The sequence below is a fragment of the Cupressus sempervirens genome, chromosome 10, assembly GCF_028749045.1.
Source record: "Cupressus sempervirens isolate cs-2001-9-10 chromosome 10, ASM2874904v1, whole genome shotgun sequence".
Lineage (NCBI taxonomy): Eukaryota > Viridiplantae > Streptophyta > Pinopsida > Cupressales > Cupressaceae > Cupressus > Cupressus sempervirens.
The window spans coordinates 690,796,626-690,821,566 of record NC_143127.1 but is presented as its reverse complement, the minus strand read 5'-3'; the positions used below and the strand labels follow the sequence as shown (position 1 = coordinate 690,821,566).

Here is a 24,941-nt window from a genome sequence, read left to right as displayed (position 1 = left end):
CAAATTCTAGTGGGAGATTTAAGATATAAAAAAAGCCATTTTCTTCCATTTTCTAGGTGTGCGTGGTTTTATATTTTATTTTTGTTTCTACTATTATTGTGCTTTTATGTGTTTTAAAGCTTAATAATAAACTCTAGTTAAGATCACAATGTTCCAAGAGACATAACTATAAACTGATATGAAAAAATCAAGTTCAATACAAGAATGCTAGTGAAGACCTTGAAATGGTGCATTTACTACATTAAAAAATGCATTTGTCATATCTTGTGACACATTTGAACTCTTTTATAGTGCATTTGATTGTAGAACAACACTTTTGAACATTTAAATAGTGCATCTACTCTTCAGTACTGCACATTTGATATGTAAAACAATGCATTTGAACATTTAAGCAACACATTTTCCCTACAAAAAAACACATGGTGAAAAAAAGAATATTGCATACACCAACAAAAATAGTGCATTTGAGCAATCCTATAGCACATTTGAGAAAAAAGCTTAAATAGAGGCTATCCTTATACATGCCACTGGCAAACAGACAACAAATTCAGAGACCCTCTTTCCTCATTGATATTTTCCAAGACTGAGAGATTCTGAAATTGACCTCACCATTTTTGGAAAATGAAAAGTTACAAGTTATATTCAAAGATTGTTATCCAACAATATTTGTTGCTTCACCTCACATATCAAACCAAAAATGTCTAGAGATAAACATCTATTCCCTACTTGACTTCTCGAAAGTGAGCTCACCATTATCAATAATACCAAACACCTTTTTTAAATTTAGCTTGTTACTCCAAATGAACCACAGTCAATAGAAACCCTCATATTGTGAAAATGCATAAGATTTATTGGAATCCTATCCATGTCTCATGCCACTATGTAAAACTAGTGTAGTCACAAAACCAAAATGATCACCAATATAGGTGAGTGCTAGAATAGCCAATAGAACCATCAAACACACAAAATCTTTGGATTTTGTTGAACCTATCACACCAATGGATTTCTCATTAAATACAGTTACTCATGAGTCACCCTTATTCAAACAAAATTTAGAACATTTTTCCAAAATGGGTTCATCCAATGCATGGGACCAAAAAAGCATCAAAACCAAAATTAAGGATTTTTAGCAAAATCCTAAGCTTGTCGATATCATTGTTGAAAAATAAAAAGAATATTACATACTCGCATTAGCACAACAAGGTGCAAAGATGCCCTTCGACTTTGATGTAACCCACCTTAAACGAGATGAAGAAGAATTACCTTTAGACATTGTCACAAATAAACTACAAGACCTACAATTGGAAATAGAAAGGATGAAGCGAGGAAAAATATAACTCGTAGAATTTAGCCTCAAAAAGGTGTGTCCCCTTCCATTTGATAAAAGCATTACTTTCACACCTTTCCCTTAGAATGTGAAAATACAAAAATATGACAAATATTTTGGTACATAAGAGCCCCAAGATCATCTTAGACAATTTTATACTCTGAGTATGGAGTTTGTTCATGACACAATATACCTAATGCGTCTATTTCCTAGAAGCCTTGGTGGGTAAGACATGGAGTGGTTCTTAAAGCTACCCTCCAACATCAAGTCCTTTGATCAATTGGCTTCCATTTTCATTGCCCAATACTCTTATAATATTGAAAGGGAAGTTACGATGATCAATTTGTGTAACACGAAACAACTTCCCAGAGAGTCACTCAAAGTCTTCCTACAAATTTGGAGACTCACATTTTCCAAATACCACAGAGACATCCTAGACAAAGAGAAGATTGACGTCTTCATCAATAGTCTCTCTAAACCCATAAACTATTGGCTCTAGCTCCAAGGGCCTAAAGACTTCAAGACTACCCTAGAGAATTCCTTCAAAGTAGAAGAGACCCTGATAAAAAATGATATCATCAAGTTATCAAAAGATGGTAAGGGTTTCTCAAACAACTCCTCACAAATTCACAATTCATCTAATTGGTCCATTGATAAACAAAAGTCATGGTGGATAAATAACAACAAAAATATAGTCAACGATGGGGTGGTTGAAGCTAACCATGTTAAACCACAAACCTAACCCCATCCAAATCAATAGTATCCTATTGTCAATAACACCAATCCAAACACACCTTAATAAGATAATGCCTATCCATTTTACTGATGTAACACGACAAATCCCTTGATGTCTAATTAACAAGTCACTTATAATCAAGCCCCTACTCCAAGAAGATATTAGTCTTTTGACAAACCCAAGGAGTATACACCTATTGGGGTGTCTTATGAGAGTGCTTTGCAAACCCTCTTGGCTGATGAACTCATTTTACTCCCCGAGGCCAAACCCTATGAACCACAAGTTAAACCAAAGTGGTGGAGTGACAAGCATTTTTTTTTCCTCCCACTAGAATAGGGGATGCTTAACAAACAATTTTTTTTCCCTTAAAGGGGCCATACAAAAATTAATCAATAATGGAACTATCGAAGTGAATAACCTTGACAACAATGAAGACCATACGGCCTTCAAGAACCCTTTCATTAGCTATGAAAAGGGTGAATCCTTTAGAGCTAATCAGAATGCACCTCCTCATGATAAGGTTAATTATGTTCATCACTATGATAACACCATCAAAATGATCTTTGGATTTGATAATGTTTTAAATGCCATCATAATTAAAGATAAAAACAAGAAAAAATCATCAAATGTTGTTACCTGAGGCCAAGCCTCTAAAGTCATTTTACTAGGGCTCATGACAAATTCCAATCATGCAACTATGAGTTCCTCCTTACCTAAATGTAGCTTGGTCAACTAGTTACTCAAGACTCTCACCCATATCTCTATTTTTGAGTTACTGCGATTTTCCCCTGAGCATAAAGAAATCCTCACCAAAGCCTTAGTTCCAAAAAACCTTGATGTTAGTAGACTTCAAAACATGGTCAACGACCTTGTTGTCCCTCATTTGTTAGGATAAACCACAGACATAAATAAAAACTACATGCAAATATAACCAATAACAGAAAATAATAGATCACACAGAAATGAACACAAGGCACCAAGATTTAATGTGGTTCACCCAATCCCTAGGCTACATTCACCAAATAGAAAGTCCATTCTTATTACAATCCAGTGATTACAACCTGATTACAATTCGCAATCCCTTACAACTCAATACCGTTGCAAGAACCAATTTCGCATCACATAATGAAAATACCCAACCCTAAACCCTTTTATACAAGTATTAAATTGCTTTAGGGTTATAACATGTCAGCCATAAATTAGCCATAAGTTTAGTGGCAAATCTATGAATGGAGAATCTACGAATAGTACCAAATTTTTTTTTTTGGGGCAATGCCCCGAACCCCACTAATTATGAAGTATGTGCAATACTTTCTTGATCAGTCACCATAATCTAACATCATTGTGTATCCTTTTCCACTCAAGATGACATGTCATCCATTCATTGCCATAATCCCAATTGCACATTGAAGTGTTTATTCATAGAAATAGAGTTAGAAATAGCCTTGGTCAATGGCAGAGAAGGACTAAACATTTGCACGCTAAATTTGGTAAAAGCCTTAGGATACATAGAAGATGTTGTTGACCCCAAAAATAAAATCACCATTAAGGCTTATGATGACGAGGAGAGATCCTCCAAGGGCATGGTTATTTTGCCAATCAAGGTAGGTCTAGTTGCAAAAGAAATTGTTTGACAAGTCTTGGACTTATAATTAACTTACAATATCCTGTTAGGAAGGTCATGGATTCATGAAATGTAAGCTATTCCTTCCACTTACCATCAATGTCTCAAATTTCCATACCTGGGTCAAGAGGTGACCATACATAGGGATCAAATCCTTGCCCAATATTATAACTCCCTCGTTCCTCATAATAGGGAAGAAACTGGGACCTCGATAGATAACAAAAACTAGTCCACATCAATAGACACTTAATGTTCTATCAGTTGAGATAATGACCAATTATCTACATCAACTAAGGGTAAAGAGAAAGTTAGTTGTTCAAGTTCTTCCCTTCCTTCACTGTCATCATCAAAGGACCCCAAATAGTCACATTGTGAAGAAATATATAGACTAATGAAAGAGTTTGATAGGAAGTGAAAACTACAACACAAAGGGGTAGGTGAGTACTCAATCTCATTATTTGGTCACCCACTTTCTCCAAGATCTCATGGAAAACCATCATCCACCATCATGCCTTACCATGCACATGTTGTCAAAGCAGGTGGTGTACCTTCATGATCCATAGAAGAAATTAGTGAACAAAATATTGACATCTCCCCTCACCTATATGGAAAAGGTTTTGATTTAATAAAAAAAATGGGATATATAGGAGATGGCCCTTTAGGGAAAGGGAAAGGCATTGTCGAACCCCTAGCAACACAGTTTAGGTCTAACAGATCAAAAATAGGGGTAGGTTACTCTAAACAAGATAATGAACATATCACTTCTAGGTTTCATCCCAAATATAGTGCTTCCTCCTCCTTCACCTTAGTGTGGGCACCTAAAGAAAGGTATGGTAGTAACCATAAAGTGGCTAACATTAAAAATGTGAATCCATCATTTCTAAATTCACATCACACAAGAGAACCACTCATAGACACCTCTAATAATGAAGATGATGATGATTCTACCAAATATGAATTCACATCATTATTCAAAGAGTCCATTCATGAAAAAGAATGTGATGTTGTTTACATTCCCACATCCAATGGTTTCATTGCACAAGGATCAACCTCTCCTCTGAACTTTACTACACCAAGAGCTAGCACACATCAGATTAATTTAGAGGTCAATATAGAAAAAACATGTCACATCACATTATATGAGGATGATGAACCTATGGAAGGGTTTCAATTTCAAGCCCTATTTCCTGACTTCTTTCTGGTAGAAGTCAAAGATGACTACTATGAGCCACTCTCTAGCTCTATGTTTTTGAATACTTTAGAGGAATCACACATTATAGACCTAATTGATACAACGTATGAACCATAAAATGAGGTCATGTCTTTAAACCCTATCGAATCCTATCCATACTATGAACCACTCTCCTTAGTCCATCCCAAACTCATCAATTGGGAGACAACTGACCTCACCATATTCCCAATTTTGACATTGACCACGATGTCTTCATCTATCTTAACATGGTTGAACCATCTCATTCACAAAGAATAGGAGAAATTCACATAGATGGGTTTGATATAAATCATCTTGGTCATACCAGAATAGGTCAAACACATCAAGTCCTTAATGACCAACATCAAGTTGTAGTTGATCTTGAGAAAAAAATAAGAAAAAAATAGAAATGGTGCATCCAAAGGTGAAAACCCAACTACAACACCCACAGATGAGATGATTGATACCTTACTTGAGAAATCAGAAGAAAGATCATCTATCTTAATTGAACTGATAGAAAAGATCAACATTGGAATAGAATAGGAACCAAGGATCATCCATTTGGTATAGTCTTTAAATACAAAATAAAGAAGCATATTCATTCACATCTTCAAAGAAAGGAAAATAGACTTTGCATAATCTTATGCAAACATGCCAGGGTTAGACCCAACTCTAATCCTTCATCATGTCAATATTTTTCTAGAGGCTAAGCCAGTTAAACAAACTTAATAAAAAATGCATCCCTACATAGCCCTGCTAGTCAAAACAGAATTAGAGAAATTTCTCAACACCAACTTCATCCAACCCTTAGCATATGCATCATGGATATCAAACATTGTACCCATATCAAAGAAATATGGTAGCATATGCATCTGCATTGATTTATGGGATGTCAACAAAGCATGTCCTAAAGATAATTTCCCCCTTACCAGCATCAACACAATTGTAGATTTGACAGTGGGTTAGTCCATGTTCTCACTCATGGATGGATTTTTAGGATACAACCAGATTAGGATAGCACCAGAAGTTCAAGAGAATTTTTTTTTTACCTATGCATGGGGCACATTTTGTTGGAATGTAATGCCTTTTGGGCTAAAGAACATAGGGGCCACCTATCAAAGGGCCATGACCACTATCTTTCATGACATGATGCACATTCTTATGGAAGACTATGTTGATGATATCCTTTCCAAATCTCATACCACAGAAGAACGTCTCCCCATCTTGGACAAGATATTTACCTACCTAGAAGCATTCAAAGTTAGGCTAAATCCAAAAAAAATGCACTTTTGGCATCAAATCTGGCAAGCTTCTAGGATATATTGTCTCGGCCAAAGGAATAAAAGTTGATCATGAAAAGGTGCAAGTTATAGTCAACATGCAACCTCTGAAGAACCTAAGTCAGCTACATTCTCTTCAAGGAAGACTTCAATCAGTCTGTCATTTCATTTCCCAATTAGCAAAAAAGTGTGTGTCTTTCAATGACCTACTCCACAAGGACATAATTTTTAAATGGGATGATCAATGTCAAATGTCCTTTGATTTACTCAAAAACTACTTGATGAATCCACCTATGTTGGTACCTCCAGTATCACACAAACCATTTTTGCTATATATTTCCCTAATAGATAAATCAATCGGATCCCTTTTGCACAAGAAAATGACCAGGGAAAAGAAAGGGCCATTTATTACATCAGTTGCACCTTGGTCAACTTGAGCTCAATTACACCTTTATTAAAAAAGCTTGTTTAGCTAGAGTTTTTTCTTCCCAAATTTTACCCCATTATCTTTTGACATATAAGGTTAAGCTCATTTCCAAGATTGATCCCCTCAAGTACCTTCTCAGCAAGACATCATTAACGGGTAGATTGGCCAAATAGGTAATGATCCTAAGTAAGTTTGATATTAAGTATGTTGATAGTAAAGCAATAAAATGATAGGCAATTTTTAACCAATTGGTAGATGTGCCCAAAAAAAGCTTAAATCCAATCTTAGTTAATTTTCTAGATATGCACATTCTTCAAACAAAGACAGTAACTTGAAAGTTCTACTTTGATGGTTCTTATACACACCATGGTTCAGGCACTGGTATTTTGTTCATTACGCCTCTGGGCATTACCATCCCCAAGTCCTAAAAATTACTTTTCCCCAACACAAACAACATGGCATAATATGAAGCCTTGGTCTTGGGCCTCAAACTAACTTTAGAATAGAAACTAACAACGCTAGAAGTTTATGGAAATTCTTAGCTGAACATCAATCAAGTCACCAACACATAGCAGGCCAAGGATGAAAAGGTATTTCCTTACAAACATATGGTTGACACACTTAAGCCATTTTTTGTTCACATTACTTTTGAATAAATTCCCAAAGATAAGAACAAAGTAGTAGATGCCATGGCCACCTTGGCCTCCTTGCTTTAGTTACCTGAGCATCATTAGTGGTATGAGTTCTTAGTAGAAGAGGTGGTTCAACCCATGTTTACTCAACCTGATTCCCTATTATTTTCCATTTAGACAACCCTGATTCCCTCTAGTATAACCACATCATTACCTACCTCTATGATAAAACAACTCCCTCTGATCTCTCATGGAACCAAATATGTAATTTCATTCAATAGACCTCACACTACAATTTGGTTGTTGATACATTGTATAGGAAAGGTCTTGACAATACTTTGTTTAGATGTCTTGAAAAGGACAAGTCAAGAGTTGCTTTGCAAGAAGTCCATGCAGGCATCTGTGGTTCAAACTTGAGAAAGTTTACACTAGCAAATAAAATTCTTAGGATAGGTTATTTTTGGCCAACCATGGAAAAGGATTCTATAAACTATGTTAAAACTTGCAAAAAGTGTCAAATCCATGGTAACCTTATTCATGTGCATCCGCCCAAGAGCTCAATCCTTTGTCCACACCATGGCCATTTTATCAATGGGGCTTTGATTTGATTGGAGCCATCTATCCATCTTCCTCTAGCAGACATAATGGATTATTACCACAATAGAATATTTCACCAAGTTGGTTGAAATGACACCACTGGCCAACTGCATAGGAAAACAAATCTCTTCCTTCATCCTAAACCATATAATTTTCCAATTTGGCATACCTCATGCCATTCTCACAGAAAACACCTTGTACTTTAAAAATCAAATAATTGACAAATTATGTGAGAAATTCCACATTATACATCATTCCTCATCAATTTATTATCCCCAAGGAAATGGCCAAGCAGAGGCCACAAACAAGACCATTATCTACATTCTTAAAAGAACAATCAATGATATTGGTAGAGATTGGCATTTATAGCTAAACCCTGTCCTCTAGGATTATAGGATGAGTGTTAGGACACCCAAAGGAGAAACACCCTTCTCCTTGGTTTATGGTTGTGAATCCATTCTTCCTTAAGAGGTTGAGATCCCATCCTTGAGAGTTACTCTTCATGAAATCCTATCAAATGAGGACTGTAGAGTGGTCCATCTAGAGCAACTAGAACTATTAAAAGAACATCAACAATGCAGTGCATGAACACCTCAAAGTGTATCAAAATAGGCTATCAAGACATTACAACAAAAGGTAAAATCACATATTTTTGAAATTGGCGACCTAGTCCTTCGAGAAAATCCTAAGAATCAAGCTACTAGGGAAAAGAAAGGAAAATGGGAAGCTAATTGGATTGGTCCTTACATCATCACATAATCATTCGGGATTGGTACTTATAGACTTTCAGATTGTGATAGTGAAGACCTAGCAGAGTCCATCAGCAACATCCATCTCAAAAGGTTTTATGTTTAAAGCTTTGAGGAACCACCTCATCGCCAAAAATACCCAAAAAAAAAAAAAAAAAAAGCCAGTAGAAAAGAGATGAGAAATACCACCTTTGGTTTAAAAGGAGTGAGAGATAGCACCTTTGGACTTCCCTAAATAACAAAAGTCTTTTAATGTAGAAAGACAACCAAGGTAGGACTCATGAAACTCTCTCAAAGATAAATTTTTCTTGTTTGTGCCTTACCTAGTATAGTTGAGTTGATTTCACACCTACCCAATTGAGAAACACATGTGGGTTATAGTTCAGTGGTTTCTTAGCATTAGACATAGTTTGCAGCAGTAGAGACAGTCAACATAACAATGACAATGGGAAGAACAACAAATTAGAAGAAACATTGAGTTAGATTATGTATTAAGATACCACAGACATGAATTATAGGAAAATTTGTGCACATCTCAGCTATCTACCATGGCCAGTAATTCACAATATCCATTTTCGCCTTCATTCAATCTATTTGAAGTCCCAAAATTCCCTTTGCCTCCATTATCTCAAATCTAGTTCTCTAAGCCCACTTTTCACCTTTTGGCCCATTTTTGGTCTCCTTGACTCTTTAGGTGCCTCCACATGGCCCCGGTTATCTCCCTATTCCAAAAAATCTCACTCACATCCTCATTCCACTCCCACTAGTTCAAAAATTGTCAAAAATTTCCAAAAACATTAAAAACTTATCAAAAATTGCCAAAAAATTCAAAAATTATCAAAAATTATCAAAAATTTCCAAAAAATTCAAAAATTGTTGAAAATTGTCAAAAACATTCAAAAACTATCAAAACTTGCCAAAAACATTAAAAAATTATCAAACTTTCCAAAAACATTAAAAAATAGTAAAATATTATCCAAAATTCTCAAAAAAAAATTCCAAAAAATTGTCCAAAATCAGCAAAACTATTCAGAAATGGGTAATAATTGCCAAAAATAGTCAAAAATCCAAAAAAACTAACAACCCCACAAAATTCCAATCAAACATGGCTCACTTCAACTCAAATAAGCTATTTAATTATGCATGGATTAATGATGTATTTTTCAAACCGATGATCCATTGATTTCATGTTTAAGTAGTGTCCATCTATAATTGTTTCTCCTTTGGGACACGTTTGCATACCTCAAATGGTTTTATATGAAATCAATGGTGAGGCCCACTATATTGAAAAATATTTTAAATATTTTATGGCATGTTTTATGACTCTATTACCTCTGGAAACACAATAAAGAGTTCCCTAATGACATTAAGAAGCAACGTAGTTATGTCTTGAAACATCTCGTTGGGCTTTGGAAAATCTAGCACAACGTGAATAGCACAAGAGGCTCTGGGAGAGTCCCCTTTTCTTTATTCCTATCAAGAACAACAATTCTTAGTCTAAATTTATGTTGCAGTGGCCATGATTGATCTATACCCCTTCAACAAATATATTAGTGCTATCCCAAAAGGCCTAGACATTCATTGGACTCTTTCATCATCACCTAACAAGGGGCATAGAATAAGTAAGCATAAGTTTGAGAGATTGCAATGATCTCCTTGCCTTTTTGGCCCCCATAGCACCTTTTTAGGCCCCATGCACCTTTTTCAAGGCCCAAGCACCCTTATTGGGCTCTTAAGCACCTTTTTAGGCCCCTAAATGCCTTTTTAGGCCAAAACGCCTTTTTCAAGGCCTTGTTTCGCCCTTTTCAAGCCCCTCAAGCACCTTTTTAGGCCCTTGAATGCCTTTTTAGGAAAAAATTCCTTTTTCAAGGCCCTAATTTTATTTTTAGGCCCCACTCAAGTGCCTTTTTAGGCCCCTAAAGTGCCTTTTTAGGCCCAAACATCTTTTTCAAGGCCCTATTTTTCCTTTTCATGCTGCCAAAGTGACTTCTTAGGCCCTCAAGAGCCTTTTTTGGCCTAGGCACCTTTTTGAAAGTCCAAATGTCTTTCTTGAACCCCCAAGCACCTTTTTCAAGGTCCATTGGGTCTCTTTTGGCCATCAATGCCTCCCATGGGCCCCAACTCCTTTTCACAAGCCTCATGAGCATCCATCTCAGCACAGACCTAGAGAAAAATCCTAACTTTGGTCTTAAACTTGTCTATAAAGGTTATCAATATATACAGAATTGTGCCTTACGATTCATGGTTTAGCATTTCCTACTTTTTTCACCTTAAACACCATGGCTCTCCGAATGTTACACAAGTTTGTACTCATCTTTTATTGAGAGCCCACACTAAAATTCAGTTACCCACACATAAGGGAAGGCCTTTCCTCCTCTACAAATCTTATTGTTCTCACTTTTATGGAGGTTGACACCTTTCCAAATATTTGCAAAAATCCTAAAAATATTCAAATATTTACAAAAATTCCAAAAACATTCACATATTCCTTAAAATTCCAAAAATAGTCAAATATTTATCCAAACTTCCAAAAACACACACACACACACACACACACACACACACACACACACACACACACACACACACACACACACACACACACACACACACACACACACACACACACACATATATATATATATATATATATATATATATATATATATATATATATATATGTACTCCTAAAAATTTCAAAAAAAAAAAAATCAAAATACATTCCCAAAATATTAAGAACAGATGTAACAACATTTATCCAACATTTTCAATGCGAGCCATGATCACCCCTTTTGCTTGCCACAAAAATAAACACTACTTTTATTCTATTATTATGGCAACAACAACATTACATTCAAATAACATTTGGTAGATCATTTATTCTGGCCTTCCTAGGGAGGTGCTAGGATAGGATGTCCAATCAAGGGTGTTTCTCCTAACCCCGTTCTAGAAGAAGAGGCCCTTGGTGTCAATCATTTTCATATCCACACTACATTCATGGAAATAAAAAATCTACCACCATGTAATTGCACATTCAATAGTTGCATAAATTCCCTATCCACAAACTACATCTCCTGTTAGTTATCATTTGGGAATGCTTGATGATAAAGTCCCATATAATAAGTGGCTTCCTAGTGTACTTTCATAGTCTATTGCATATCCACAAACACATTCTCCACCAACTTGTTTATTCCTAGTATAGTGATTGCTCGTTGGGCCACATCCCACTCCTATTGCATCTGGTTAGTCACCATTTGCTAATGCTCCACATCAACTTTTGTCTCGCCCAACCACTGCTGCAATTGTCTCACCTTTGACTCACTCAATGCCAACCACTCCTACAGTTGCAATGCCAAGGTGTTTGATTTTGCAATTGCCTCCCTAAACTACCCAGACTATGATTGTAGTAACACCAACTCATTTTGTGCACTCTCTAAACCCACTTGCGCTATCTTTAGGGATTCGAAAAACCTCTGCAATTGCAATCTCTTAGCTCACATCCCCACATCATTTCCTTCTATTCACGATTGCTCCACCTGTAGTTCTACTTCTAATGGTTGTATCAACGCTCGCTCTGTATTCACTACCACTTGGAGTTGTCTTTCCTCCATTTGTGCTCCATCTTCTCGTGCCTTGTCCATCAACCCTAGCAAAAAATGTTACTTCCTATTCCACATTTTCTGCTCAGATTCTCTGTGCGGCCAACATTCTTTGTAATTCTTCAGTGTCACTTGATGATTGATCTCCACCTCCTACCTCTAACTAGGGCTCCTCCACATTCACATTGCCAACTCCTTCTTTCATTGCCCCTTGGCCTGGAATCCTAAGACTAATCAACCGATGTGCTCCACTCATCACCTCACCCATGCTAGTGCCTTCCACCTCTCTTTGACCTTTTCCTATGGACTTTCAGGTGAGCTCATCTCCCCCACCTTCATCATCACTGGTGAAACACTCTTTGTCACCCCAAGTGGAATTTTCTTTTCCTACATCATTGGTTCATCATCCAATACCACCTATAATACATGTTACACTGCACTCCCTAACAACATCATTAATATTGACAAGGGCATTTCTTCCACCTTGATCTCTGCATTCTCAGGTTATGTTTGCCCTGTCTCACATGACTAGATTTACTCTACTCCTAAAATAACACATGAAGTTTAGACTGATACACTAGTTCCCTAGAAGTTAATGGATTGGACTTTTCCCTTTGTCCTTGCATAACCCACCTTTCCTAGCTAGCATCACCCTCTTGTTGTGATTGATCTGGTGATCCTGACATGCTTTCACTTACACACTTCCTCAAACTTCTTAATAAACTCAAAAATTATGTTTTTATCCTTTATCGTGCTTCATTTCATTTGCATATTATTCACCTATTTATGACCATCACTCGCCACACCTCCCACTTCCCCACCCTTTCCATGCATCCAATCTTTGCATCTTGCCGCACTAGTACTAGGTACACCTTCCACTCAACTTTTTCACTCAGAAACCCTAATTCATGCCGACACATATCGCCAATTAGAATTCACTACTGAGTCACAGCTGACACATCCCACATTTTGATACTAGACTCCTACAACAGTTGCACCTAGAATGAATTGGAAAAACTTGATGCTATTATGCACAACTATTAGCACTACTAGTCCACAAATAATTATTTTTCTATTGTTATGAACTTCTAGTACGTCAATGATGTAATTAATTAGAGGTGTTGTGATGAAGTCATGATATTTTATTTGCCTTTGGTTTTTCATTATTTTGTTCTAGTGATCCTTTGATTTTCTACATCATTGGTGTCCACTTGTAAGTGCCTCCTCTCATCTAGAAGGCCATGTGTACCTTGACCAATTTTGTACAATATCTTAGGTAAGGTTCTTTATCTTCCATGTGACTATTTGCATGCCTTTATTTATTTATTGTAGTTATAACTTTGTTTTTAGTAGTCATATTTTTCATGCACATTGTTTGTGTTTGGTGGTACTTCTCAGCACCATAGCTGAGCTAGTGGTGGTTGTAGTTGGTCATTTTTTAGTACATGCTCTATGATGATATCTAATTTACATCTCTTTACAAAAAGTGATAGTTAGTTGCATTCATTTAGTTCACATTTTCATCTTGGGTACCTTAAAAACACACCGTTGGCACATAAATTAGAATAACACACACACAAGTCTCAACAACAATGATCAACAAAATGGCTAAACAATTCGAGTAACACAATCAAACAAAAGGACACAAACCAACATACTTATGCATGGTTAACACTCTACTATTGTGGACTTGATCGAGTGTCCATCACTACCACCTTGCATCACACTTTATTCCTACCTATCATCTATTCCACCTATTGCATTATGTGACCTTCAAATCTCAAACAATTATGGTCACTAATTTCCCCTATTCTTTACACCATGTCACCTATTACAATGTGTGACCTTTGCATCTCAAACAATTATGGTCACTATTCATTACACCATTCGTCATATTTTATGCATACACTATTTCACCTATTCTTACTCGAGTCTCAAAGTTCATTTCATGATTTTTGAATCTCAAAGGTTGAGTCTCATCCCTTCATGTCTTTTCATTTCTAGTGCATTCATTTCCTTCCATTTTTCACTTTCATTGACCTCATTTTCCCTCTTTTATTTTTATCTCATTATTATCATCTCATTTTCACATCTCCTTTACACATCCATTATATTTCATTTTATTTCCTCACAGTTCATTTTCATTTCATCCATTACATATTAATCACATTTTATCATATCACTTTTTCATTGCATTGCATTTTAGTATCTTTCATTACATTCCATTTTCTCACATTTCATTCCATTACATTTTATCACATTTCCATTACATTACCATTTCATTTCATTACATTCCATTTTCTCACTTTTCATTCTATTACATTTTATCGCATTTCCTTTCATTACCATTTCATTTCATTACATTCCATTTTCTCACATTTCATTCCATTACATTTTATCACATTTCCATTACATTACCATTCCATTTCATTACATTGCATTACATTTTATCACATTTCCTTTCATTACCATTTCATTTCATTACATTCCATTTTCTCACATTTCATTATGTTACATTTTATCACATTTCCATTCATTTACCCATTTCATTTCATTTCATTCTACTTCATTACATCCAATCTCATTTCATTACATCACATTACATCAAATTTCATTTCTCTACATTACATCTCATTTCACCACATTTCATTTCATTTCATTAAATTTCATTTCATTTCATTAAATTTCATTAACACCTATTTCATTATATTCATACAATTACATTACATTTTTATTCATTACATTTTATTTAGTTCATGCATCTTGTTACTTAACATTTCCTTTGCACATTTCATTAACACATTTCACTCATTCAGGTCATTCAACTACTTCATTCACTATCCCCATATCATGTCATTCTATATACTATATTAATCATCCACAAATACATCAATATCTACTACTATCCTATCAATCAAATCACACCATCATAGGCATACACGAGTCCATGATATAACCAGTGCACAAGTGTGAACATAAAAAAGCTTGCATATCTCATAAATCAAAAGATCAAACAATATATCAAAAGGATCGCATCAACATGAATATAAGATGAACTGTATCAACATAAAAATCCAAATGATCACATCCCATGAACATAACAAGGTCCCAAGTATATCCACATAAACATCAAAAGATCACCAAGCACACCAACATGAATATCCAATGGTCCTCATCAATAAAAAAATATGATAAGTACTATAATGACAAATGATATACAATCATCCCTATGTCCCATTGCCTACATCATCCATTTGTGGCTGATCCAAAGGTCCCTACTCTCTTGGGGCACTCCTCTCATCTCACAGAGCTAGCTCTGTCACACCTATCAATGATGTGATAGGTATGGTTGTGGCCATCTGATTGGTCATAGCCCCATTTGTCCTTAGTTGCAGTGGCCTCAGTGTTATTCCTACAATAAAAGTATGTAGCATGCTTTTCAACTCGCTCATTCATGCCTCCATGGTACTCATTCAAATCTCTATATTTAATGACCCAACTGGCCTCTCAGGTGGTAGCTACTCCTATGGCAGTACTTACTGCTGCCCCTGTGGTTGTAATCCCTATACACCTAGCACCAGAACCTATACCTGCTGCCTCTATCACCAAATAAACTACACATCATTGAGTAACCTGGCCTTGACCTACTTTGTCATGCTATACCCAACATCGCTTGCCTACTAGTTGGACCCTGCACCACTAGATATACCTCCTCTCACACTCACCCCACCATGGCCACAGATCCTTCCAAACCTCCCTACGCCCACATCTACCAGCCTTTGCACTGGACCCCATGCAATAATCCTCTATGGTAGTACCATTGCTGCTTGGCCTTAGCCTCCATATATCCCTTGTGCTCTAACTACACCTCTAGCTCTCCCTCTGGCTCAACATTTCCCACTACCTCTCCCCTATCACCATCCTCATCCCCATCCTCTCCTCCACTTGACTGCTCATCAATACTAGGAATAGGCTCTATTGGATTAATGTATCTCAGGAATGGATGCTCATAGAACCATCGTGCATAGTCTCCCTCCATCCCTACATCTGCCTCTCCATCTCTCAATGCCCATGGTTGTGGAGTATCTATCATTTGGAAAAAGGCCTCAAGGAAACCCTCATACTCCAAGGTCAACCTCCATATCACCCTCTCTGACTAAACTCAAGCATAATGTGTTGATCCATATGGCATGCCCTATTGTCACCCAAACTATCTCACAACCCACCCAAAACAAAATCTCTCTATCACCGCAAGAATCTAGCCAAGCAAATATCTTGGGCCAAAGAAATATACCATCTCATCATCATCCTTGGCCCATGGCTTAGTAAACTTGTATGGCCTCTATATGACCTCATCAATGTCGTCCAATATCTATTGCCAATACTCTGTCTTTCCCAGATGGGGTTGCATAATCACACTAGAATATGTGTATATGTAAGGCATCTCCTGAGAATGCTATCACACACATATCGGGCAAGTGATGGGTAGATACTCCCATGCCCATAACTATAAAAATATCACCCTTGTTGAAAGTGATGAGGCCCTAGAATATACAACCTAATATAAATCATGATATAAGTGGGCCAATACGTAGTTGTCCATGAAAATCTACATGGCTGATTGATCATGTCCTGTATCAAATGACCCCATCCAACTGGATATCCGTGACCTCATCTATCTAGCAACAAAAATACTCCTATCAATTTAGCCAACATCATCGACAATGGCTCATACTACAACATCTAGAACCATGATACACTATCATCAGCAATGTTGTCATCTCCAAACAAATCCCTAATGGTGGTACCATCTACAGTCTGATCATAGTACACCAAGTCTCCTACTATCAAGATCCATAGTAATTGATATACATCCTCAGGATTCATGGTCATCTCTCTCATGGGCATGTGGAAAGTGTTGTAGTTTGAGTGCCATCACTCGATCATAGCTATCAAAAGCCCTTTGTTCACTTAGAAATGGGGGATTCGTCACAAATAAGTGAAATGACATTTATCAATCACCTATAGCTCCTCAATCGACAATCTTTCTATAGCCTCTAAGGGCCATGGATATAATCCTCACACCATGAGCTTTTTCCCACATACCTATTTTCATCAAACAATCGAATCACAATGTTAGTTTTCATCCCAAGTGATCATCATAAGTCAATCTACCATCACTATCTAGCTACTTAGCTAATGGTTCTATCTTGGACCTGTTTATTTTCCTCCTCTATATCCTAAGCTAGACATGTTTGTTTCCCTACTTTGTATCCTGAGTTAGGGCATCATTCTCTATTTATCTATCATCGAATTGATCTTGGGACATCACCTTATGACTACCTGATTGCTATTTTTTGCTTGCTATGACATACCACTACCTGATAGACCTAGAATCTATCCTTTTTGTGTTATCTTGCACTAAATCAAGGCTTCACAATCTGTTTCTACTCTTCAAGTCCCCATTAGTGCAATTTTAACAAGCACACATGTGCTTTAGAATTCATTCGTGCCATTTCTTGGGATGCATGTGCTAATAGACCAAACGAAGGTGCTACAAAATACATATGTGCTATTACAAGACTTGAAAATGCTATTACATACTTTGGGTGCATTATGGAATGGGAAAGCGCTACCAAAACATTCATATGCGCTATTTAAAATGGCATAAGTGCTATCAAACAAAAAAATTCTAAACTATCCTTCATATGCACTTCAATATGACCTATCACCATGATTTTATGGACCCAAAAACCCTACATGACAAATGCGCTACTCTATATCTCATATGTGCTCCAAGATCCCTCGAATGTGTCGAACCGCTCATATGTGCTATGGAGTAAAATATATGCACTATTCTTTTACTATATGCACTAATTTGTCATGCAAATGCACTAGAGACTATTGTTCAAATGCACTATAGGATTTCAAATGCATTAAAAGAATAGGTAAAAGTGGTAAAACATCTAAACTACCAAATTTACAACCAAATTCATGCAAAATTCTGAAAACTTAGGTACAAATTCTAAAATCTTAACAACAAAGGGTCTCGACAACTTACTGGGGCACCATAGTTACTGGACACTTGTATCTACAACCCCTCTCGAATCTATGCTCTCATAAAGGGACCACCATCCTCGCTAGCTCAGAGCTCCAAATTGCTAAAAGCAAAAGGGGAGTGTGCAAATGACAAGGGTAAAAAGTCTTTTGACCTATTTAACCCTCCTTAGGGGCATTCATATGACCTTTTCACCCTATTTACCCAACATTGGAACTTTTTTGGCTCACTCTCTCAAATTGGGTATTGTTTTAAACCAACTTGATCATCTTCATCTGTCAATTATCAACATTTAAGAAATAAAATTGCAATACCCCTATTTTGCACATTTATTTTCCAATTTCATTTTTGAGGGGGTAGTATATCCATAGCAAACCAGGGCATCAAAGTTTTTTGAAAAATAAAAAACATTCTACCCTAGCCAAAAATTTCAAACATCAAATCAAACAAAATTGGGGCATCCAAGCAAGACATCACAATATCAAACTTTTAATCAACAAAATCAATGACATCAAATATCGACAATTAGACATCATATCAACCATGAAACATCAAAATATCATCGATCATACATCAAGCATCGACAATTAAGCATCATATAAACCTTGAAACATCAAAACATCATCGATCAAACATTCGATCATCAAGATTTGACCTAAAATCAAAGAATCAAGACAAATTTTGAACTAATATGCTTCACATATTAGCTCAAAGAGGGGCATTTGTAGACCCCCAAAAATTGGCAAAGACATAAACAATGCAATTTCGATCAAAGGACGCGAGTTAGGGATTAAATCAGAGAGAAACTGACAAACTTTTAAATCAATCAATCAATCAAATACCAAATAAAAAAGGACCTAAATCATTTTAAAAAGAGGAAAAAGAATTCATAAAATGATTTAAAAAAAAAAAAAGGAAAAGACAAAAGTGAAAATAAATGGAACATTTATTAAATCAATAAATCCATTTATCCTCACAAAAGTGAAAATCCTCCTTTTTACATTTAAAACAATTGGAAAAATCCTCTTTTATGCTCACAAACTAAGTCTATTGGACTCTTCCTCCTGGTCCCTTATAAGGTATTTTCAGTTTCACCTCCACCCTCCAATCAAAGGTAAAATCCTGATTCTTACCCCAATCTCTTCCAAAATCCTATAAATAGGAGGGAAATTCAAGAGCTAAATGACCCAAGTTTTAGGCATCTGCACTGTAGGCACATTTAGAATTATCATCTTTTAACATTGTCATCATATCAAGTTCATGTCTTTTTGATAGCATTTTAGCTTTCTCTTTATGTTATTTAGTATCATTTTTGTACATGTTTAGCTCATTATATATTCATTTAATAACATTCTAGAGTTGTTAGTCACATATAATCTGTATTTAGTCATAGATCTTGCATACATCCTTGTAGATATGTATTTTAAACATACTTCCATTATAGAATTGTCACTGAGATGTTGGTCTGAGAGCATTCTTAGCGGTTGTAGTTAGGGAAACATGGGACATTTATAGAGTTTCCATTGTGACAATGATTTCTTGGATTTAATTTAGTTCGTTGTCAATTTATTTGCACTCTGCATTAAAGTCTCATGAATAAGCAAATCAATTGTGTACAATATACATATATATTTATATGTGTGTGTGTATATATGTACAAATATATAGGTATGTATTTGTGTGTCTCTATGTATTTATCTATTTGTATATGCACACACACATACATGTCTAAACATATTCTACACACACACACACACACACACACACACACACACACACACACACACACACACGTGTGTGTTTAAATATATATCCATGTAAAATATGTATGTATGTATGTATGTATTTATATATATAGATGGATAAAATATGTATAGATATGTATGTGTGTGTGCATATACAAATAGATAGATACATAGAAACACACACATACACACATACATATCTATACGTATTTTTACATGTATATTAGTTATTTGGTTTTTGTTTTTATCAAAGTTTTTCTTCTTCCCCTCCTTGCTTACATGCTCACCATTTACATTTCCTTGAGTGACTCTAAGTCTGCATTTGACATTTTTAAAAAATCTCGGCCACTCTCCTTTACCTTGACGATAAAGCACTAAGTGCAATCCAAAGCGTTGATGCAAAAAAACTATGACACAATCAAAATCATAAATATATATATGTAATAATTTTAAATATTACACTCCTTATGTAATCTCATATAGTTAAAATCAACATAGCATATACTATATACTATATTTTTATAAATATGACAAAAATAGACTATCACAAAAAGTTTGTTAATAAGTAAGTTCAAATTCTAACCTTCTCTAAAAAAATAGGATCTATCACAAAAAGTTTGTTAATAAATAAATTCAAATTCTAACCTTCCCTAAAAAGTAGGATCTATTTTCTATAAATATTTACACTATGACAAACAAATCACATGTTTGTCCATCTCCCTAAAAATTCCTTACAACATTATTGAATTATATTGACATACACATTATACATTTCAACAAATTTGTTGACAATCGTGATATATATTTCAACATACAATTATGTAAATAAGTGTGATCAGACCAACATGACACTATTATAAAATAAAATATATAAACACTTGTCAAAGTTGCATCATGTCTTATCCAACTTCTAGTTTAGTCAAATTCTCTATGTAAGACAAGTTTGGGGGTTGGATCCCTCTTTTCGAATGCATCACACGTGGCAATTTCATTGTACAACTAGTGAACGGAGATGTAGTTTGGTAGGGAGCAATGAAAGCGAAGGAAATGCTTTTCATGGTCTGTGATGAATTGGGCTTTACATATATAACTTATATTTTCTTGTAAGTTTTCAACAAACAGGTATAACTCTTTGATTTTTGGACGTAAGTAAATATTATGGTTGAACAACGGTCAAAGTTTGACTGGAGTGAAAATGACAATTGCATTAAAAAATGTGTCCACATTTTTTGCACGCGTCATTAAGTGGGCCACACTGTCTGCCGACTTTAAATCTATAAAGGAGGAGGCCCTGGCCATTTGAATTTTGTGTAAAGCAGCTAGATGGCATTTCAAGCAAGGCCACTGGTGTGAATACAAACCTTACATTATATTCTTGTTCATAACTTCTTACTAGCAAACAGTTGCTAAAAGAATGGGGCGAGCACCCTGTTGTGACAAAATGGGAGTAAAGAAGGGTCCTTGGACAGCTGAAGAGGATCGAATACTCAGAGATTTTATTAAGAGAAATGGCTATGGAAATTGGCGTGCTCTTCCTAAGCAAGCAGGTTCTAAATGTATATATATATATATTCTTTCAATATATTTTATTCTGTAAACATATGGAATTCTTACAGTTCATATTCATAATATATTTGAATTTGATTATGTTAGGTTTTTCTTTTATCTATGATTCATCATGAAAATGAAGTAGTTACAGAATTGTCAAGTAATTGAAGTTGTTTGAATGAATTAGACAAACCCATATGATCATAATGAAGTAGTTAGAGGATCATGCTACTTTATAAATTTTTTTCATGGATGCTTTGTATTATACTTTATAATCTATCTATTATGGTAATGAAGTAATTAGAGGATTGTAGAGCATGGTATTGTACCTATTTCAGTGTGATGATGATAATAGAATACATTTCGGATCATATTTGAAGAAGCATCTTCAAAATTAAGTAGTATGATCTTCCAAATACTTCACTCTAACAATATTGATAAAGAAATAGATCAGAATGAAGTAATTATATGATTATATAATTATGGAGTAATAAGAAATGCGGATAGTTTAAACATCACACACTAAGGTTTGATTTCTAGACTAAAAGTTTTAAATAGTTAAAGTTGAATTGCCATGAAGATCATACTACTATACAATTTCTTTTTCACCCATATTTTGAATCATCTCTATAAATCATCAGTATAATAAAGTAGGTAGAGGATTGCAAAATATAATACTGTGACTACTTCAACTGATGATGGATCATATGATACTTTTCAAAGGGACTGGCTAATCTTCAGACAAAATGCACTAAAGATTAAAATAAGGTCAAACATATTTTTTTACGCAGATCATGAAGATCAAATGTTGAAAATATCAAAAAATATCAGTATGTTTTCGAGTTTTTGAAATTTGGTCAACAGTGCATTTTGTAGGGATGATAACTGGTCCCTTTTCAAATAATATTAAATATAAGTGATATATAATCTTCTAACTACTTCATTCTAACAATAGATTAAAGAACATGTTTCCAATTATATTTGAAGTTCCAATATCAGAATGAAATAATATGATCCTTTAAATTCTGATTACTACGTACCCATGTAACAACTCTCATTTTTATGATGAAGAAAATAAACCTAGTCCAGCTCGAAACTATTGTCAAATTTGATCATTGTTGTCATTTTTATGATGAATCCTAGATGAAGTAAAGAACTAACAGAATCAAACTAAAAACTATTGACAATATTGATCCATGCTCTTGCACTGTGTCAGGACTTTTGAGATGTGGGAAAAGCTGTCGTCTGCGATGGATTAATTACCTCAGACCAGACATCAAGCGGGGGAATTTTACAAATGAGGAAGAGGAAACTATTATTAAACTTCACCAACTTATGGGCAACAGGTTTGTTCATTGTTCATTTTTCATTATCCTTCCTTATTCAATTGTTTCTTCCACCATATTTGAAATTAGGTTGCATATCAGGTAAGTTGTATAATGAAATTATTTCAATTCATTCTTTATAATTTCATTTGATCTTTGATAACTTGGTTTTTTTTTTATTGTCTCTTAAACCAATAAAAGAATATATATATTTTACCTTTTTATTTCTTTCATGATTAAAGTGATTATGGATTATCCAGGTGGTCTGCCATTGCCTCACGCCTGCCAGGAAGAACAGATAATGAGATAAAGAATGTGTGGAATACCCACTTGAAGAAAAGGCTTCCCCAAGCAAGAATCAATCCGGTGGCAACTGTGGCGGAACACAATCAGATATCACTTAATTACTCTGAGTGCAGTGAAACAAGTCCATCAATGGAGAAGGATATGCTTCCACATAGTTCAGCTCTGACCCAATCAGAAGTTTCAATTGACTATTCCATCACCAACTTGTCCACTTCAGATGATCTGACAAGTGAAATCTTTTCATCTACAGAGAATGAAACTTTCAATCCAGGCTCAAACTTGGATTGGATTCAGTTCAGTTCTATTGAATCTTTTGAAGGGTCAATTGGGCTCCAACAATACCCAACCACCATGGAAGCTCATGACAAAAGCCAAGAGTTAGTACTAGATGAGACAACTATCTTGTGTAACCCTAATTTTGGAGAAGAAGAAAGGAGAGAAGATCTCTATAATCTCATGTCTGCCTATGAAGAGAATGATATGTCGAATATCAATATAGATGGTGTAAATACAAACACCCATCAGCTGTGGAATGAGGAGTTCCAAGTTAATGATGATGATTGTGATAGTATGGATTACTGGTTAAGAGTTTTGAGGCAAACCGGGCCACCACCAACGTTGTAAAATATTGGCCCACTTTCTCAAGCTTGGTAGGTTTCTTTCATGGAGGCTTTTCCTTGTATCTAAAATGGATATAGCCAAATTATGAAAATCATATATATCTTTTGTATGTAGGTTGGACATGTTCCAAAGAAACTGGATAGCAAAATTGTGAAAAATCTTAAGAATTTTGTGTATAACTTGGACATGTTATAAAGTGAGCGAGCAACTATGAATGTTTCTTATAAGCATCTAAAATAGATAGCAAAATGGTAAAATCATATATATATATATGTATTTGGTTTCAAAATGAGCAGGCAACTCTAGATATTTCTTTGCTTAATGATGGTATTCATTGATCTGGATGAGGAGGCCATTAGAAATTATGATTCTCTGTGACAAACAGGTGATATTTTAGGGTGAATTGCTGGTACATTATAAGTCAAGATGTCATGAAACCTCCTCCAATTGACTACTTCACATAGCATTCATTACGTCTCAGAGCTACTGAAATTCTTACATGATTCATCATTGGTAGGCAGTGTAGGCGAAAGTAGGTTAGGTATGATGCAAGGAATATATGGTGGGAGAAAAAGTATGATATGACAAGAAAGGAGTGAAGAGTTAAATATAATCTACGTTAGTTTAGAAGTGATACGTTTTAATAATTTATTGTTTATGGAGTTAGTTATTAGTTGGGTTTTATGGAAGTAATTGTAAAAGTCATGAATGTAATTTAAAATGGAAAATTAGTCTTTTAATTATTTTATTTTGATTTGATTTGGAAGTTTATAATGATATCAAATTGGAGAAAAGAAAAATGGTAGGTAGCTGAAGATTTTGTAATTTTGTAGTGGAAGAGTGAAGTATAAAGTGTTAAGTATTATTTGAATTTTTCCAATAATATTTGTTAATCTAGAAAACTATAAAAAGTATGTTATATTAAAATATCTAATTAAATATTGTGTACATCATGATTGAAATGTTGAAGGTAAATCGTTAGCTAAGCTTGGATCTCATAGAGAATGGTAAGAGGAAGTTATAGATTAAAAAAAAAAGAGATATTTTTTAATAGAGATCCAAACCATTTGTTATTAAATTACGATGATGGAAAATACAAATTTTAAACTAGCAGTTGCATGTTCTTTGCATTGCGAAATGTTTTGGTGATAGGTTGT

The 24,941-nt window shown here is 35.1% G+C and overlaps 1 protein-coding gene across 1 annotated transcript; it reads left to right on the top strand.

The window, feature by feature from the left end:
• The first annotated feature begins 21,308 nt into the window (after positions 1-21,308).
• Positions 21,309-24,011, top strand: LOC149535722 (uncharacterized). Its single transcript, XM_089803878.1, has 3 exons — positions 21,309-21,531; positions 22,749-22,878; positions 23,118-24,011. The coding sequence occupies exons 1-3, from the start codon at positions 21,399-21,401 to the stop codon at positions 23,785-23,787; spliced, it is 933 nt and encodes a 310-aa protein (XP_089660004.1). The 5' UTR covers positions 21,309-21,398; the 3' UTR covers positions 23,788-24,011.
• Positions 24,012-24,941: the final 930 nt, after the last annotated feature.

What these genes read in the sequence shown, in the direction of transcription:
- LOC149535722 (XM_089803878.1), top strand. Translation starts at nt 21,399, where the DNA reads ATGGGGCGAGCACCCTGTTGTGACAAAATGGGAGTAAAGAAGGGTCCT. An exon ending in TGCTCTTCCTAAGCAAGCAG is followed by an intron (nt 21,532 to 22,748) that starts GTTCTAAATGTA and finishes GCACTGTGTCAG; the next exon opens with GACTTTTGAGATGTGGGAAA. An exon ending in CACCAACTTATGGGCAACAG is followed by an intron (nt 22,879 to 23,117) that starts GTTTGTTCATTG and finishes TGGATTATCCAG; the next exon opens with GTGGTCTGCCATTGCCTCAC.